Genomic DNA, 16,657 nt, shown 5'->3' with positions numbered 1-16,657 from the left:
GATTTGCTGCTTCGAGAATTTTTGCTGGATTTCCAGCTATTTTAACTCCAAAAAGAATGTTTTTTAATTTTGTTGATTTTTTGACTTGGTGGAGGACAAATGTGTGGACCCCCTTCCCCGAAACGGGTAAGGGTAGCGAGGGAAAAAAGGGGCGCCGTCCTTTCCCCCACTCCTCTGCCGGCCGACGAGCTGATAACGTGAGCGCAAGCGGACCCGCGACCGTTCCAAAATCCGTGCCCCGGTCAAAAACCGCCCCCGCCGGCGAAAACCGGGCTTAAAACGCCGCCCCCGGGCGAAAGCGGATTTCCAGAGGGAAGCGAAGACGCCGCCACCCCCCCCTCGACGGCACACACTCCGCTAAGATGGTTGCCATGGCCGAGAACCCGTCCGAGTCGTGACCGACGACCGACGTTTAACAATTGGCAGAGCGATTGACCGAAAGCCGCTTCGACGCACGCCGTGACTCGATCCGCTGACGCATTTCGACGCTGGGACCGTTTTCGCCTCCGAGCCAGCACAGATTCGCCGCGTCTACCGCCCCGTTTCCTCCGAGTGGGCCAGGTATGAGCAGGAGGGCTTTACGACGGGGCGCCCCTCGAAAATGCTTCTTCACCCAGTGAACGCGTTCTTCGGCGAGTCTTCGAACCGGCCCCCGCACGCGGAACAACGCCGCCCGCTCAGATAGCAGCTCTTTTCCGTCCCGTCCAACGGCATGTCGAGAGGTTAGTTCAGGCTATGTTTTGTTGATATTTCGCCCCCCAACTCATCACCGAACGCTTTTCACTATCCGCTACAACCAACAAAATCAGCCCTTTTTAACTAATAATTAGCGATTTTATTAATACAAAGCCATATTTACCATCTTGCACATGATAATTATTATTCATCAACACCATTTATCGATGAACAATTCAATCCAGCTTTCGACTAATCCATTCTTTTTTTCTGAATTATTATACTTTGGATGTAGCTTAATGTTACAGATATCAACATTTATATTTAACCAAACAATTACTTTCTTACAGTACAGTTTAAAAAGTCAATATTTTTACCATTTTATATGATAATTAATATTTGATAAACAATTACACAATTTACAAAATTGTCTGTTTCTTGTTAAATAATCCTGTTTGAACATTCTTCATCAGTTTGCTTTGGATGTAGGTAGATCTTGTCCAAAATGAAAACACACTACACAATCCGCCGTTCAATGCATTTTTGGTTCTTGATCGACATGTGTTTTGAAAGTGGCCGGATCCTGGCCAAAATCAAAATGCATTACAACAGTGCAAATTCTATTTTATAAATATCTGATAAATAGTATTTTATTAATACAAAGCCGTATTTACCATCTTGTATATAATATTGTAATTATTATTTATCAACACTCTTTATCGATTAACAATTCAATCCAGCATTCGACTTAGCCATCGCTTTTTTTCTGAATTACTATACTTTGAATGTAGTTTAATGTTACAGATGTCAACATTTATATTTAAACAAACAATTACTTTTGTATAGCACAGTTTAAAAAACAATATTTTTTATTTCTACCATATTATGACTACTTTTTTTTTGTTTTTTGATCGATATGCTTTGGAAGTAGATGGATCCTGTCTAAATTGAAAACATACTAACAATGCAAATACTTCAAGCTCCTGTGCCATAAATTTATATTAATAAAAAATTAATTGCAATTAATTTGTAATTGACATTTATCATATTTTATGATAATTGTTATTTTATTAACATACGTAAATCCTTTAAATGCTGTATTTTTTTATGTACACAATTTTGGTGTCTTTCTTGATCAATACGCTTTGAAAGTGGCCAGGTCCTGTTCAAACACAAAGCACACTATTGCTCTATTTTGAAAATATCCACATTTATTTTTATAAAAACTTAGTTTCACATCGTTTGTCTTAAAAATACCATATAATTGACATTTAGCATATTATATTTGATAATTGCTATTTTATAAATCGTGGGTCGTATAAATCCTATTCAAAATCGGAACATAACGTGTCGCTTAATGGGTGGTGATTAGTGACCGTTAATCGATAATTATTCAGAAATTGTGAGATGCGGTCTGGTGTGATGTAGTACTACACCAGACCGCATCTCACGATTTCTGAATATGCTTAAGTTACAGATATCAACATTTACATTTAACAAAATGCCTACTTTCCTACACTACAGTTTAAAAAGACAATTTTTTTTTTTACCATACTATGTGATGGGTACGAGTCTACCCAGGCATTTAACCCCTCGGGTCTTGGTCGCCCACCATGCACAATATAATATATATACCATGTTATGTGATAATTAATATTTTATAAACAATTATACATCTTATAAATTATCTATCTCTTGTTAAACAATCCTCTTTTAACTTTTTTTTGTTTCCTGATCGGTATGCTTTGGAAGTAAGTAGATCCTGTCCAAAATGAAAACACTACACAATGCTTCTGCTTTGTAAATATCCTCATTTATACTGGTAAAAAATTAATTTCGTTCATTTGTTTTAAAAATAATATATTTCATTTCGTATTGTCTGATTATGGATTATTTGGAAGTAAGTAGATCCTGTCCAAAATGAAAACACTACACAATGCCTCTGCCTTGTAAATATCCTCATTTATACTGGTAAAAAATTAATTTTGTTCGTTTGTTTTAAAAATAATATATTTTGTTTCGTATTGTCTGATTATGTAATTGTCATTTATCGTATTACTTTATGATAATTGTTATTTTATTAACATCCTATAAATAATCTAGTTTTTAACATATAATCTATCGTTCAATGCATTTTAGTTTTCTTCGTTGATCGGTATGCTTTGCAAGTGGCCAGATCCTATTCAAACTCAAAACTCACTAAAACCATGCAAATTCTGTAAACTCAAACATCATATCATATTGCTTTATGATAATTGTTATTTTATTAACATATGTACATGCTACAAATCCTTGCCAACATCAAAATGTACTACAACAATGCGAATTCTGAATGCTCTATTTTATAAATATCCACATTTATAATTGTTAAAAAAAATATAATTTTGCATTGTTTGGTTTGAAAGTACAATATAATCAGTTTTTACTATAATAATTATTTTATTAACAATCATACAACATATACATTCTTTGATATACAACTGTCGATCGTCACACTTTTGGTTTCTGTCTTGTTTGCAATGCTCTGGAAGTGGCCAGATCGTATTGAAATCAAAATTTACTGCTAATACCATAAATTCTGTTGTGTAAATTTCACATTTATATTAATAAAAAATTTGTTTTGCATCATTTGGCTTAAATAACAACAAAAATAAATAATAAAAGTACCATATAAGTAACATTTAGCATATTATGTCATAATAAATTGTGTGATCGTAGCATATGTACATCCTATAAATAATCCGCTATTCAATGCATTTTTGGTTTCTTGCTTGGTCGGCATACAAATATGTTTGGAAGTGGCTAGATCGTGTCAAAATCAAAACAAACTAATACAACGCAAAACTATAAATTTTGTCATGTAAATATTCACACCTTTTATAAAAATAAAAAATTAGTTTTGCGTCAAATACCATACATTTTTTTATATATACCCTTGTTTACTAATCATTCTCGATTTTATTAATATAAAGCCATATTTTATTTTTATTATTTTATTTATTTATTTTTTAAATTAATTACTAAGCTTTGGATTTAGTGATAATGTACACTTTAAAAAGACAATTTTTTTTATTTCTACCATGTTATGTGATAATTAATATTTTATAAACAATTATACATCTTTTTTTGGTTTCCTGATCAATATGCTTTGGAAGTAGATGATCTTGTCCAAAATGAAAGCATACAACAAAATGCGAATACTTCAAGCTCCAGTCTTGTAAATATCCTCATTTATTCCCCCTTTTTTGTGTTGGTAGAGCAGTGGCGGATCTAGCCGAAGATTGTGGGTTCGAATCCCGCTTGTGAGACACTGACTTTTTTTATCTTGACCAATACCTTTCATAATTATTAATTAATTGAAAAATCCTGATTTGTATTGATAAATAATTAGTTTTGTATGGTTTGTTTTAAAATTACAATATAATTGACATTCAGCATATTACATTATGCCAATTGTTATTTTATAAACAATCATACATCTGAATCGTATCCAAAATTAAAACGCATTACAACAATGTAAATGCTGTATGCTCCACTTTAGAGATATCCATATTTATATTTATAAAAAATAATTTTGCATCATTTGGTTTATCATTTAGCATAATAGTCGTTATTTTATTAACAATCATACAGCCTATAAATTATTTGATATATAATCTATTGTTCGACACACTTGGTTTCTGTCCTCTTCGCAATGCTCTGGAAGTGGCCAGATCCTGTCAAAATCAAAACGCACTGCAAACTGCAAATACTTTAAATTCTGTCGTAAATATTCACATTTATATTAATATAAAATTAGTTTCGCATCATTTGGTTTGAAAATATATAAATATATAATTGAAATTTAACATATTGAAATATGATACTTGTTATTATATTAACAATCATACATTTTTATCAAATTCACAATCAAAACGCACTACTACAATGTAAATTCTGTAAACTCTATCCTATAAATATTCATATTAATGAAATGATTAATTTCACATCGTTTGTTTTAAAAATACAATGTAATTGACATTTAGCATATTATGTTATAATTGTCATTTTGTACATCATTTATTCTCTATTTTTTATTCAATGTAGTTTTGGATTTTTTTTGATCAGTATGCTTGCAAAGTGGCTGGTTCCTGACCAAAATCAAAACCCACTACAACAATGCAAATTTTGTTTGCTCTATTTTTTAATATCCACATTTACATTTATAAAAAATTTGTTTCACATTGTTTGATTTAAAAATATCATATAATTGACATTTAGCATATTATTTTTGATAATTATTGTTTTATTAACAATTGTACATCTGATAAATCCTCTGTTGTTCATTCATATACTATCCATCGTTCGTAGTCTTTTTTTGTTTTCTTTCTTGATGGGTATGCTTTGCAAGTGGCCGAATTCTTTTCAAAATTAAAAAACATCAGAATAAAGCTCATTTTGTAGCTGTATGTTTTAACTATAAACTTGTACTATTAAATGTGTATTCTAATTAACAGTACTATTATATTTTCAAAGTTTTCTCTCTTGATCAGGATACTTGGGACCTATTTGGGGTTTGTCTAAAATGAAAATGTTTATGCTGTAGCATAATGTTACAGATATTAAAAATACAGTTATAAATACAATATTTACAGTTTTAAAAACGTTAGTTTTAAATGCAAATTTTGAGTTTTCTCTCTTGATTGGGATGCATTGCTAGCTTTTAGGGCTTGTCAAGAGTTGTGTTGGCCAAAGCATTGCTTATGAAGATTTAGATTTTTTTTAAATGCACTTCTACAATGTCTATTGACTCCAGTTACCATCAGCAAGTAGTTGGGAACACCCTAAATCAAAATGTTTAATAAATAAAATATTAATTTGTTGATTAAAGTTAAAATACATTAATGATAAATAATAATGTTTTAGTCTATAATTTTGAAAATTTAAATTTAAATTTTATAAAGCTGTTGTTTTTACTTTACCAAGGATCTAGACCTTAAGCCTTTTCTGTTTCTCTTTATTAGGACGCTCTGGAAAAATTTAGGAACTTGTCAGTGTAAAAAAAAAACTACTTTGCTGTTTAAAATTTGTCAGGGTTTTATATCACAATTTACTTAAAATTTTACTTTAGCTTTACCTTAGCCGTTTCTGTTTCTCTTTATTAGGACGGGAAAAGTTAGGAACTTGGTAGGGCAAAAAAAACAAAAAAAAAACTGCTTTGATGTTTAAAATTTTTCAGGGTTTTATATCACAATTTACTCAAAATTTTATTTTCGCTCGTTCAACCAATATTCTAACAATTTTAATTTACCTTTGAGACATTTTTGTTTTGTTCCTGTATTTTTTCCGTTGTAACAAGATAATTGTGAATGTTTTCTGTTGTTATATATACAGGCTAATATTTGTTTAATTTGTTGCAGATTAGATCATCAGGGATAATATATAAAGCTAAAATGGAAGAGCCACCTCAGGGGATGGATGTTGACTTGGATGTAAAAACCGCAGAGTCCACTCCTCAAAAACGGACGATTGTCCTGGGTGTAGTGAACACCTCTGGGATGAAGAGTTCTAACGCCAGCAGGAAAAGACGGTGGGATCAAGCGCCTGATGAAATTGACCCTTCTCCTGCATCTAAAATGGCGTGTGTTGCCGGTCTTGACGAAGAGACTTCTCAAGTGCCGACAGTGACTGTAAATTCCGTGTGTGACAGTGACTCTAATGAGATTGTCACCGTTGGCAAAGATACAGAAGTGAGTGAAGTGGATGTGCACCAACCTGTAGTTACAAATGAAGAAAATAATGACAAAATAGACCCTAAAACAAAATTCTCTCAAGGGACTGTTGAAAAGAGTTTCATATCGGACTCGCTGAAGAGGATTCAGTTCAGCTATGATGAAGGGGACTCGAACAGTTCTGATGGTTCAAATGAAAACAGTTCACCTCAAGATAATAACGATTTGGTACCAATTAATGATTCAAAGACTGAACACGCTCCCAGCTTAAAACTAACCATAACAGAGGGAAAATTAAATTTAGATTTAAAAGGGCAAAAAAGTCCAGTTTCTACAGATGTTGTGGACAAAGCTTTGGATGTAGTTTTAGATGAAGTGATTTGTGATAATTTAGAAAATAAGGTAGATGAGAAAGGTGTAAATAATTCAAAAGCTTTAACAAATGATTCTGCCTTAAGGAGTGTTGCAGACACTGAAATTAATCATGTCACAAATGATTCTGATCAAGAGAGATCGAAAGAAACTCTAAACTTGTCTAAACAAAATGTAGATAGTTCAGCTGAAAATGCTGAAAAATTAAAAGAAACGCCAAAATTGGATAAACAAAATCTTGATAATTTGGCTGAAAACGTCGACAAATCTGTAGTCACTCAAGGAGAGACAGAAACACAGATTAACACAAACAGCATCGATCCAGCAGTAATGGAAGTGATTTTTGGTTCGAAAGACAAACAGATAATTATGGAGAGCGAGGATGTGTCTGAAAATGATGATAAAAAATCGGAATATAAGCCTATGGATGAAGAATATGAAAATGATTCCACAGAAATTGTGACAATCGATCCCACAGAGCCCCTCTCTGAAGACCTGTCAGAGGAAGTAGCTAAACCTTCAGACACCCTGCCATCCACCGAACAAAATACTTTGGAAAAAAGTATAGCTGACAAAGTAAACACAGAAGAAAATTTAATTGAAAAAACTGCTGATGAAGAAATGAAACATGATGATTTGGCTACTACAAACAATGAAAAATCACTTTTAAACTCACCACCAACAGCCGTTTCTGAAATAGATACTTATGCAGAAAGTATAGATCAAGAATATATTGTAGAGGATAAATTATCGGAGGAAACAAAGGAGAAAGAGGAAGAAAACTTAAATGCAGATTCTAAAGTGTCCATGATAGAAGTGATTGAAGAAGAAAAAACAGTTGATACAAACTATGAAGTTGAGGAGACGGAACTGAAAGTTCATGAAACTGAACTGTCAAAACAAGCCCTAGAAGAAGAAGAAAAACCTCATCAAGATGTGCAAGAATTAACGAAAGAAGAAATTGAAAACAACAAACAAGAAGAACCTAAGGTCATTCGAGAAGAAAGTCCTTCAGGTTTATTAATAAATGACATGGAAGTTGAAGAAGTATTTGAATCCCCAGACGAAAATGAAGAAAACAAAGAAAAAATTGAAACAGTGAAATCTACAGCTATTTGTGTACAAGAAGAAAGTAAGAGTTATGCACCTGTTCTTGAAGAAAATGAGGAAGAACTACTAGAAGAAAATTTAGATGACAGCGCAGACGTCATCAAAGCCGAAATTACAGAAACTAATGAGGATAATATGATTCACACAAAAGATCCAGTTGTAGAAACATCAGTGATTACGGAAGAACAAGAAGAAGAAAACATTGTCAAAGAAACTGAAGACGTTCAAGAGAAAGAGTATGACATACTTAAAAAGAAAGATAAAATTGAAAGTGAAAACTCTTTGACTGAACTTGAAGTAGAGAAAATGAAAAAGCCTGAAGAAATTGAAAAACAAGAAATCAAAAATAAATCTAGCGATGTTCAGTTGACTTTAGAGAATACAATTCTAGAGTCAGAACAGATCAAACAAGAAAATATTCTAGAAGAGGAAAAGGAAGAAGGTGATGTGCAAGGAAAAACAGTGCCAGAAGTACAAGAACAAGAAATATATGAAGAAAAAGAAACACTTGTGCAAGAACAAGAACAATTAAAATCTGAAACTGAAATAACGTTAAAAGATGACAATTTGAGTAGCGAAGAGAAAAATTCAGAAGTTGAAAAAATAACAAGTAAAGAAGAACTTGCTCAAGAACAAACTATAACACCTGTTAACGAACATTCTTCCAACTCTACCAATATTAATGAAGCAAAAAGTGCCAGTCTTGATAGAAGTAATGTAATCAATGAACCTGCCTTGCTTAGTGTCGCACCTCTTGGAATGAATACAAATTTAAATACCAAAGAAAATGAAGCACCACAACAGCCAGTTCAAATTAAAACAGAAACCCTAGACAAAATCGAGAAAATGGATGTATCGGAGGTCTCAGATGTTCAGAACACCGATAAACGAATGGATGGAGATGAAGTAAAAATTGAAGCGCCTCCTTTCAGGGTCAAAACTGATGAAGTTCCAATGGAAGTCAGTGATGAAGACGAACATGGAATGGATAAGGAATTCGTTCCACTGTTAAAAACAGTTTCATCTCGAAATTCTGCTCCCAGGGGTAGAAAAATTTCAATGCCGGATAGGTCGGTTCAAAGACCAATTGGTACGTTACCCCCTATGACAATAAAAATAGATGATATTGGTAAATCTCCTCTTGTTGTCGATTGCAAAAGCCCTCCTATACAAAAATTGTCAAGATCTAGCATCTCTCCTCAAACAAAGCAGTTGGAATTTACGCTCAAGATTGCCAAGGATGCAAATACAAACATTCCAAAAGCTACAATGTCGCCAAAAAGCGGTATGACTACGTCGCCAAATTCTGTTTGGAAATTGGAAAACCAATTGACAGAATCGCCTAAGATGGAAAGAAAATTGGCCGATATTGCAGAAGCTAAAAAAGAACCTCCTTCAGAAAACAGGTTTCAAGATTTGATCAAGCAAATGCTCGAGACTAAACCAGAACCTATCTCAATTCCTGAAGTTCCTCCAGTCAAGGTGCCTAAGAAGCGTGGGCGTCCAAGGAAAGTCATCCCACCGCCTAGTGAAACCCCCCCTTCTGGAGATCTCGCTGGTACATTTTCAACACCCGAAGATCCAGATGAAAGCAACAGACCTATGCGGTCTTGCAGGGATCGAACAAAGCCGACTTTTGTTCGAACAAGAAAACCTAGAGGAGGGGGCATGATTCGTGGTGGTGGTATGTATATTATTTTTTCAAATTATAGTTTTTAATTTCTTTCTGATCATTATGGTCTGCCTATCTTTATGATGTTAATCTGTCAGGACAGAATAATTGTAGATGACTTAACTGCGGGTTAATCACCCACAACCAGATCATAATAATTTATTAGCCGTGATATCAATAATAATTAATGTAAGAAATTTCTTTGTAATCTGCAAGGTGAAGAACCGCTGTGTTGTCTGTCAGTCCAGAATAATTGGAAATGTTTAAATCGATGTTTAAACCAATTCTTTGAATTCTTGGTTAATAAGTTTTTTTTTAAACAAAGGTCGCCGTGGAAGAGGAGGTGGGTTGAAAAAAAATCTGCCAACAGATAGAGAAAGTCTTTCCGAGCATGAGAAGGCAGAATTAGCTAAAATCGAAGCTAGGAAGGAGAAGATTAGGATGGACCAGATAGCAAAGTATAAGGCGAAGAAGGAGAAGAAACTTGCCAAAAAGGTTTTTTTGTGCATTTATTTCTTTTTGGACTTGGACTGACTGGGTTTAATTTCCAGTTGAAGGATGAAGAAAGGCGCAAAAGGATTGCGAGGGAGAAAGCTGAAAAGGCCGAGGCTGCTGCTCCACAGGTTTTTGAGGAGGAGACTCGCATGTCTGCTCCTGAAACTGGAGGAAGTCGAGGCCACACTCCGGCTCCACATAGAATGACTCTTGGAGGTAATGCTATCAATAATTTATTTTTATGTAAACACTTCTGAATTTTGGATTTCAGGAGAACCAGGTGATGAATCTCAAAGCAGTCTGTTCAGCACACCATTGAGTTCAGTGAATAAGAAAGGAAGAATGGAAATTCCTATTGACTATGAACAGTAAGTGAAATGTAAACAAGGCAGGTGAAACTGAAAATAATGAAATCATGTTTTTTTTTTTACCTTGTCAGTTTTAGCAAAGAAGTTACAGTTAACCAGCTAGCAGAGTACCAGTGGCAGGGAAGTGAGCTTTACATGATACAGGAGCAAGTATCGCTCTATTTAGGCGTAAAATCGTTCAAAAGGAAATACCCGGACATGAAAAGAAGACCAGTCGAAGCCGAGGAAAGGACATATCTCGAAGATTCTGGGTTAGTGCCCAAATCGATGTGTGACCTTGGTGAGTTGTGGCATTTTGAAACTACAAACTTTAAAATTGAGAGTTTTGACAATCTTTACTTTCTCCTTAAGGTTTGACTGCAGTCAGTAGTGCAGAAGTCTTGGATGTAATGTTTCAAGATTTCCCAGACAAATACGAGGAGTTTAGAAAGTATGTCAGGGAAAAACAGGCGAGAGAGGCATCATCAAAACAAAGAGGTGAATTTTTATTTAATAGTGAAGCTAAATAAAAAATGAATAAAAGTGGATATAATTGAGTGAAAACATAAAATTTCACATTATTTTAGCACTTGCAATGGCGAGGAGAGATGGCTCGAAAATTGAACCGCGGGAGCAGGCTTTGGAAGCTGTGGCCAATTGGAATGCAAACCTGAACCGGGAGCGCAATGAGGAGAGGAAGTGCGCCCTCGACCTTCAGACATTCACAGTGCACTATCCCCAGAAAGAGCGCGAAAACATGACTAGGCCAGTCAAAAAAGTAGGCCTCTACCCACTTGCGGTCATACCTGGGCAATATTGCGATTATTATAAAGAGTAAGCAGTTCGTTTATTTTTTGTCTTCCTCGCATTGTATTTGAGTTGTTAAGATTATAATACTTTACAGGTATACACCTACTGAATTGATGTATTTCCCTCTAAATACCGTACTCTATGGTCCGTTGAAGCCAAATGAGAAGCAGTCTGAGGACAATTCAGAGACTGGCTCTGACAGCGATGATTCTTCTTCTTCAGATGATACCAGGTTTGTTGATTTCAGTAAAGTAATATTATTCCTATTAAGTACATACATTTTCTCACAAAGTGGTAAATTAAGCATGAGTGTGATGGTTTATTGAAAAGTTGACTCCCTCATATCACAATTAATAATTGATATTTGTATCTACATACATAAAGCATGTATGTGCTGATGTAAACATTGGCAATGGACAAAGGCTGCAATAAATTAGTCTGAATGACAGGATCGGCAGGCAGTGTGTTTGTCGCCAATAATGGTCAATAACCTAGAGATAGAATCGCAAAACGAAACGTTGGCGTCGGCAATGGACGAAGGCTGCAATCGCTTAGTCTGAATGATGGTATTTGCTGGTATTGTGCTTATAGCCAATATAGCGCTACAATCTGGCGGTGGAGTCGCAAAGTGAAACGTTGGCGTTGGCAATGTATGAAGGCTGCAGTCGCTTAGTTTGAATCACGGGATTTGCTAGAATTGTTCATGTTGCAGATATAGCGCTATAATCTGGCGGTGGAGTCGCCAAGTGAAACGTTGGCGTTGGCAATGGACGAAGGCTGCAATCGCTTCGTCTGAATGACAGGATTTGCTAGAATTGTGCTTGTTGCGATAAAGCGCTACAATCTTGTGATGGAGTCAAAATGTGAAACGGCGTCAGCAATGGACGAAGCCTGCAATCGGTTAGTCTGAATTACGGGATTTGCTAGAATTGTGGTTGTTGCTGATATAGCGCTACAATCCGGTGATGGAGCCACAAAGTGAAACGTTGGTGTCGGCAATGGACGAAGGCTGCAATCGCTTAGTCTGAATGACAGGATTTGCGTGCATTGTGCTTGTTGCTGATATAGCGCTCCATTCTGGTGTTAGTATTTTAGTGTAGTATTTAATTATTAATTGTACTTAATGTTCTTCCAACTAATCCGAGGGCCGATATGGTACTCAATATTTCACCATCTGACACTAAATTTTATTCTAAGAGATTGAATAATCTCAATATATGCGAAAGTAAACAAAATGAGATATATACTAAAAACCAGTTGCAAAACAATCCTGTTTTCTTCAAATATCGGATCAGGATCCGAAGATTGACTGGCATGCTCAAGCACAATTCAATCTGGAGGCATTCCTACACGACATCAAGCCAATGGTGTTTTGCATGAAGAGATGCTTCCGATTCTTTGGAGGATCAAAGATTTATAACCCAGGTTTCTCTGGATACCCATAGCTCCTCTGTTAACCTGAGAGAGACTTGTTGTTCCCAACTGAATATGCTAAAGAAGAGGACGTACTTGTCCTGCTCTCAGATGAGGAATTGGATCTCCAGTGGTCGCGGGAACACATTGGCCACCACTGGCAATGAAGCAGCTAATCATTATATTTCTTTCTCCTACATGAGGGCAGGAAAAATACTAGAGTTATCAGTGTACGCCACAGTTAAATAATAATAACAATAAATTAATAAAATGTAAAGCGCATAGAATCCTGACTCATTCTTGTATTGTGATTAACTAATGTTATATTATGTCTGATTTAATAAAAAAATTTGCTTTCATGGGTATCTTAAGTGTTTTCTGTTGTTTTGTATTTGTAAATATTGTAAAGTTACAGATAAAGAAACATTTGTTGTCACCAGTTTAATATGTTTAAGCATCAATTATTATTATTTTTATTTATTTTTTATTTTTTAAGCGACAGTTCAAGTGAAAGTGATAGTTCTGACGAAGATGAAGATATCAAGTGTAAATTATGTAACGGGACTAAAAAAAACAACAAGAACTCACAAAGCGAGTCTTTAATACAGTGTGCGAATTGTAAAAAACATGGTAAGGTTTTTATAAATTCGATTTATTTAAAATAATTTTCTTATAAGTTGCGCAATTTTGATGTTTTGTCCGTTATCGTTTTGTAGTACATCCCACGTGTCTGGATATAACACCAGAGATGCTTCCTCACATTGAGAAGTATCAATGGGTTTGCCCGCAGTGCAAGAAGTGCGTGAGTTGCAAGGAATCGGTGAATCCTGAAAAACTGATGTCATGCGATCTCTGCAACAGAGGGTTGGTTTTTATTATTCAAGTGTACCTTTACCAATTAGATTTTATTGTATATTTAACTTTAGGTATCATGTTTATTGTGTTGGCTTGAGGAAAATACCAGAAGGGCGATGGCATTGCACTATATGCTCCTACTGCACATCTTGCAACACCAGGGATCCTGGAGGGTCAGATTGGCAGCACGAGGTATGTTTAAAAAAAAACATCACGGGGAAAAAATTGAATAACTAATTAAAAAATTGTAGTTTAAGAAGAGTGAAAAAGGAGCAAAGATCTACCAGAGGACGCTCTGTACCCCTTGTTTCAAGTAAGTAGTAACATTGAATAGTTTCTCACACTGTCAACACTTGTCCTTGATTTCATTTTAATGCATTTGCGCTTTACACGTTAACTAACATTGCATGCATTTAGACTCTGGCGGAAGGGCAAATATTGCCAGATTTGCTTCAAGTGTTATGGATGGAAGCCTGAAGAGGATTCAGGCCTGCGCCAGTGCAACACTTGTGAAAGGTGGATTCACAAAGGTGAGGGGCTTAATGCTTTTGATATAACATTAGCACACAATCATAAAAAGTGTTCGGTTCAGCTTTTTCACATTTTTAACACATCAACTGCTTGAAGATTTGTGTCTTATCAGGATGGCAAGATTCAGTTTTAACCATCTCTTGATAGAATATAACCTTTAACATTTAATTAATAAAATTTTATGGTTTAATTGGAGTACAAATTATTAAATTTTTGTGGAGTTAGTAATATTCTAAATAGGGAAGCATGGTGGTAAAGATCATTTGTTTTCTCAGTCTTTCATTTGTCAACTCACTAGCACATCCATTGCTTGCTCCTTATTCAAACTATATTTTGCCCTTTTAGTCTTTAAGGTTTAAATATTTTTTAATGCATAAAAAAATTGACCAATATTTTCAAAAATACACATAATGATTATAAAAAAAAATATATATATATGCATGTAAAAATAAAATTTTTCTTTACATGCATATACAATACTCTAAAACAAAATTAAACTTTTGATATAACGTGTGGTGATTAGTGACCGTGTCTATGATTATTTGGAAATCGTGAGACGCGGTCTGGTGTGATGTAGATTTCAGAAAAACATTTTCTTTATTGTGCCAACGTTTCGATCTTTATTGAGATCATCTTCAGGGCCTAGGATTTATACACATTGTTTGCATTTTACAGATACATGTAGGATGTGGAAAAAAATTATCAATTTATACAATGCTAGAAAATTTTAGATTAAAAAAATGAATTTATACAATGCTAGAAAATTTTAGATAAAAAATTGAATTTATACAATGCCAGAAAATTTTAGATTAAAAAAATTAATTTATACAATGCTAGAAAATTTTATATAAAAAATTAAATTTATAAAATGCTAGCATTTTACAAATACATAGAATGTGGAAAAAAATATGAGTTTATACAATGCTAGAAAATTTTAGATTAAAAAATGAATTTATACAATACTAGAAAATTTTAGATTAAAAAAATGAATTTATACAGTGCTAGAAAATTTTAGATAAAAAGATTAATTTATAAAATACTAAAAAATTAAATGTATACAATGCTAGCATTTTACAAATACATGAAGGATGTGGAAAAAAATATGAATTATACAATGCTAGAAAATTTTAGATTAAAAAAATGAATTTATACACTAGAAAATTTTCAATAAAAAAAATTGAATTTATACAATGCTAGAAAATTTTCGATAAAAATTGAATTTCTGTCATCTAAAATTTTCTAGCATTGTACAAATTCATTTTTTTTAATGTACAATTTTCTAGCATTGTATAAATTCATTTTTTTAATCTAATATTTTCTAGCATTGTATAAATTCATAATTTTTTTCCACATCCTACATGTATTTGTAAAATTCAAACAATGTTTATAAATCCCAATAATAAATGGCACAATTACGCAGAAAACAAACACTTTGAGTGAGTAGAAATACTTTGAGTGAATATAAAATTTTTTTTTGCATTGTATAAATTCATTTTTTTCCACATTCCTATTGGTTAAATTTAAATAATGTTTGTAAATCCCAGGCCCTGAAGATGATTTCAATCGAAACGTTGGCACGATAAAGAAAATGTTTTTCTGAAACCTACATCACACCAGACCGCATCTCACGATTTCCGAATAATCATTTTTGATATAACATATTTTTCATTTTACCCTTGATATAGTAAGCATGTCGATTTATCATATTTATCCTTCGGCCCCTTGAGGATAGGAAATATCGGGATTTAACTGTAATGTGCTTTGCCAAGAATTGCTGTGAAATAATTCATGCACCCGCTCAAATAACCAGAAACTGTTTTTTAAATATTAACGTCAGAAAAATTTGCTGTTTTATGAAACTGCACAAAATTATTCGTCTTTTCTTGATTTAACTTTGTATGCATCTTTATTTTCAGAATGTTTTAACATAAGGTTCGGAGTGCAAAATAAGACAAACACCGGATTCCAATGTGATATATGCCAAGAAAGGATTCAATCATCTCTTAGCAGCCATGGCATCCCGAGGCCACTCATTAAAGTTTAATCTTGTAAAAAAAATCAAGTAGGCACGTCTTTTTAGAAGTGTGCAATTTTGAAAGTCGATGAGTCAGCGTGTATATTGTTGTGTGTGGCACATGCACACTTAGGAAATTATATGTATATTTATGGTGGAAATTACTGACCACAAAGATTTTTTTTTTCTTTCTGTCTGTCTCTCTCTCTATTTCTTTCTTATTTATACTTATGATAAAATATAATTGATAGTTATGTTTTTATACTTAATATAAAAATAAAAAACATATTGTATATTATACAAATTTAATATATCTTGTACCAAATTATTCCATTAGATTGTATTGTTTCATGCCTGTATTTTTGAAATTCCTTTGACATCTCCATTTTTGTTCAATAGACCATTGTATTTATAATTCCTTAGATTGAGAACGTTATAATACTATTTTAAGCCAGCAGGCCTAGATTGTTTACCTTCTCTTTTCCAACTAAAATATTTATTTGCCTGTTGTATAAAGTTGTTCTGTTGTAACTTATATTGTATATGTATTAAAAAAAAAGAACAAAAGGAGAATTTTTGAAGAAGTTGTTAATTGTTTAACTTAACATTTTTATACTTTAGGGGTTCTCTTATCACATTTTAGTTTATTAAA

The 16,657-nt window shown here is 33.6% G+C and overlaps 1 protein-coding gene across 3 annotated transcripts; it reads left to right on the top strand.

Annotated features, from left to right (window-relative positions):
* Positions 1–188: 188 nt before the first annotated feature.
* LOC106661073 (titin) lies at positions 189–16,216 on the top strand. Of its 3 annotated transcripts, none has more exons than XM_014384205.2 (15): positions 189–722; positions 6,075–9,552; positions 9,866–10,035; positions 10,092–10,251; positions 10,307–10,403; positions 10,475–10,683; positions 10,755–10,880; positions 10,970–11,216; positions 11,287–11,424; positions 13,108–13,235; positions 13,322–13,469; positions 13,532–13,652; positions 13,712–13,773; positions 13,878–13,990; positions 15,908–16,216. In XM_014384205.2, the coding sequence occupies exons 2-15, from the start codon at positions 6,108–6,110 to the stop codon at positions 16,033–16,035; spliced, it is 5,292 nt and encodes a 1,763-aa protein (XP_014239691.1). In that variant the 5' UTR covers positions 189–722; positions 6,075–6,107; the 3' UTR covers positions 16,036–16,216. The 3 variants fall into 3 exon arrangements, with proteins under 3 accessions (XP_014239691.1, XP_014239690.1, XP_014239692.1); XM_014384204.2 differs by having other exon boundaries at positions 13,102–13,235; XM_014384206.2 differs by lacking the exon at positions 13,878–13,990 and having other exon boundaries at positions 13,102–13,235; positions 15,908–16,019.
* Positions 16,217–16,657: the final 441 nt, after the last annotated feature.

Source organism: Cimex lectularius, unplaced genomic scaffold (genome assembly GCF_000648675.2).
Source record: "Cimex lectularius strain Harlan isolate CLEC.00 unplaced genomic scaffold, Clec_2.1 scaffold342, whole genome shotgun sequence".
In the NCBI taxonomy this organism is placed as follows: Eukaryota; Metazoa; Arthropoda; class Insecta; order Hemiptera; family Cimicidae; genus Cimex; species Cimex lectularius.
Note: the sequence above shows the minus strand (reverse complement) of the source record. Positions and strands in the feature narration are given on the sequence as shown.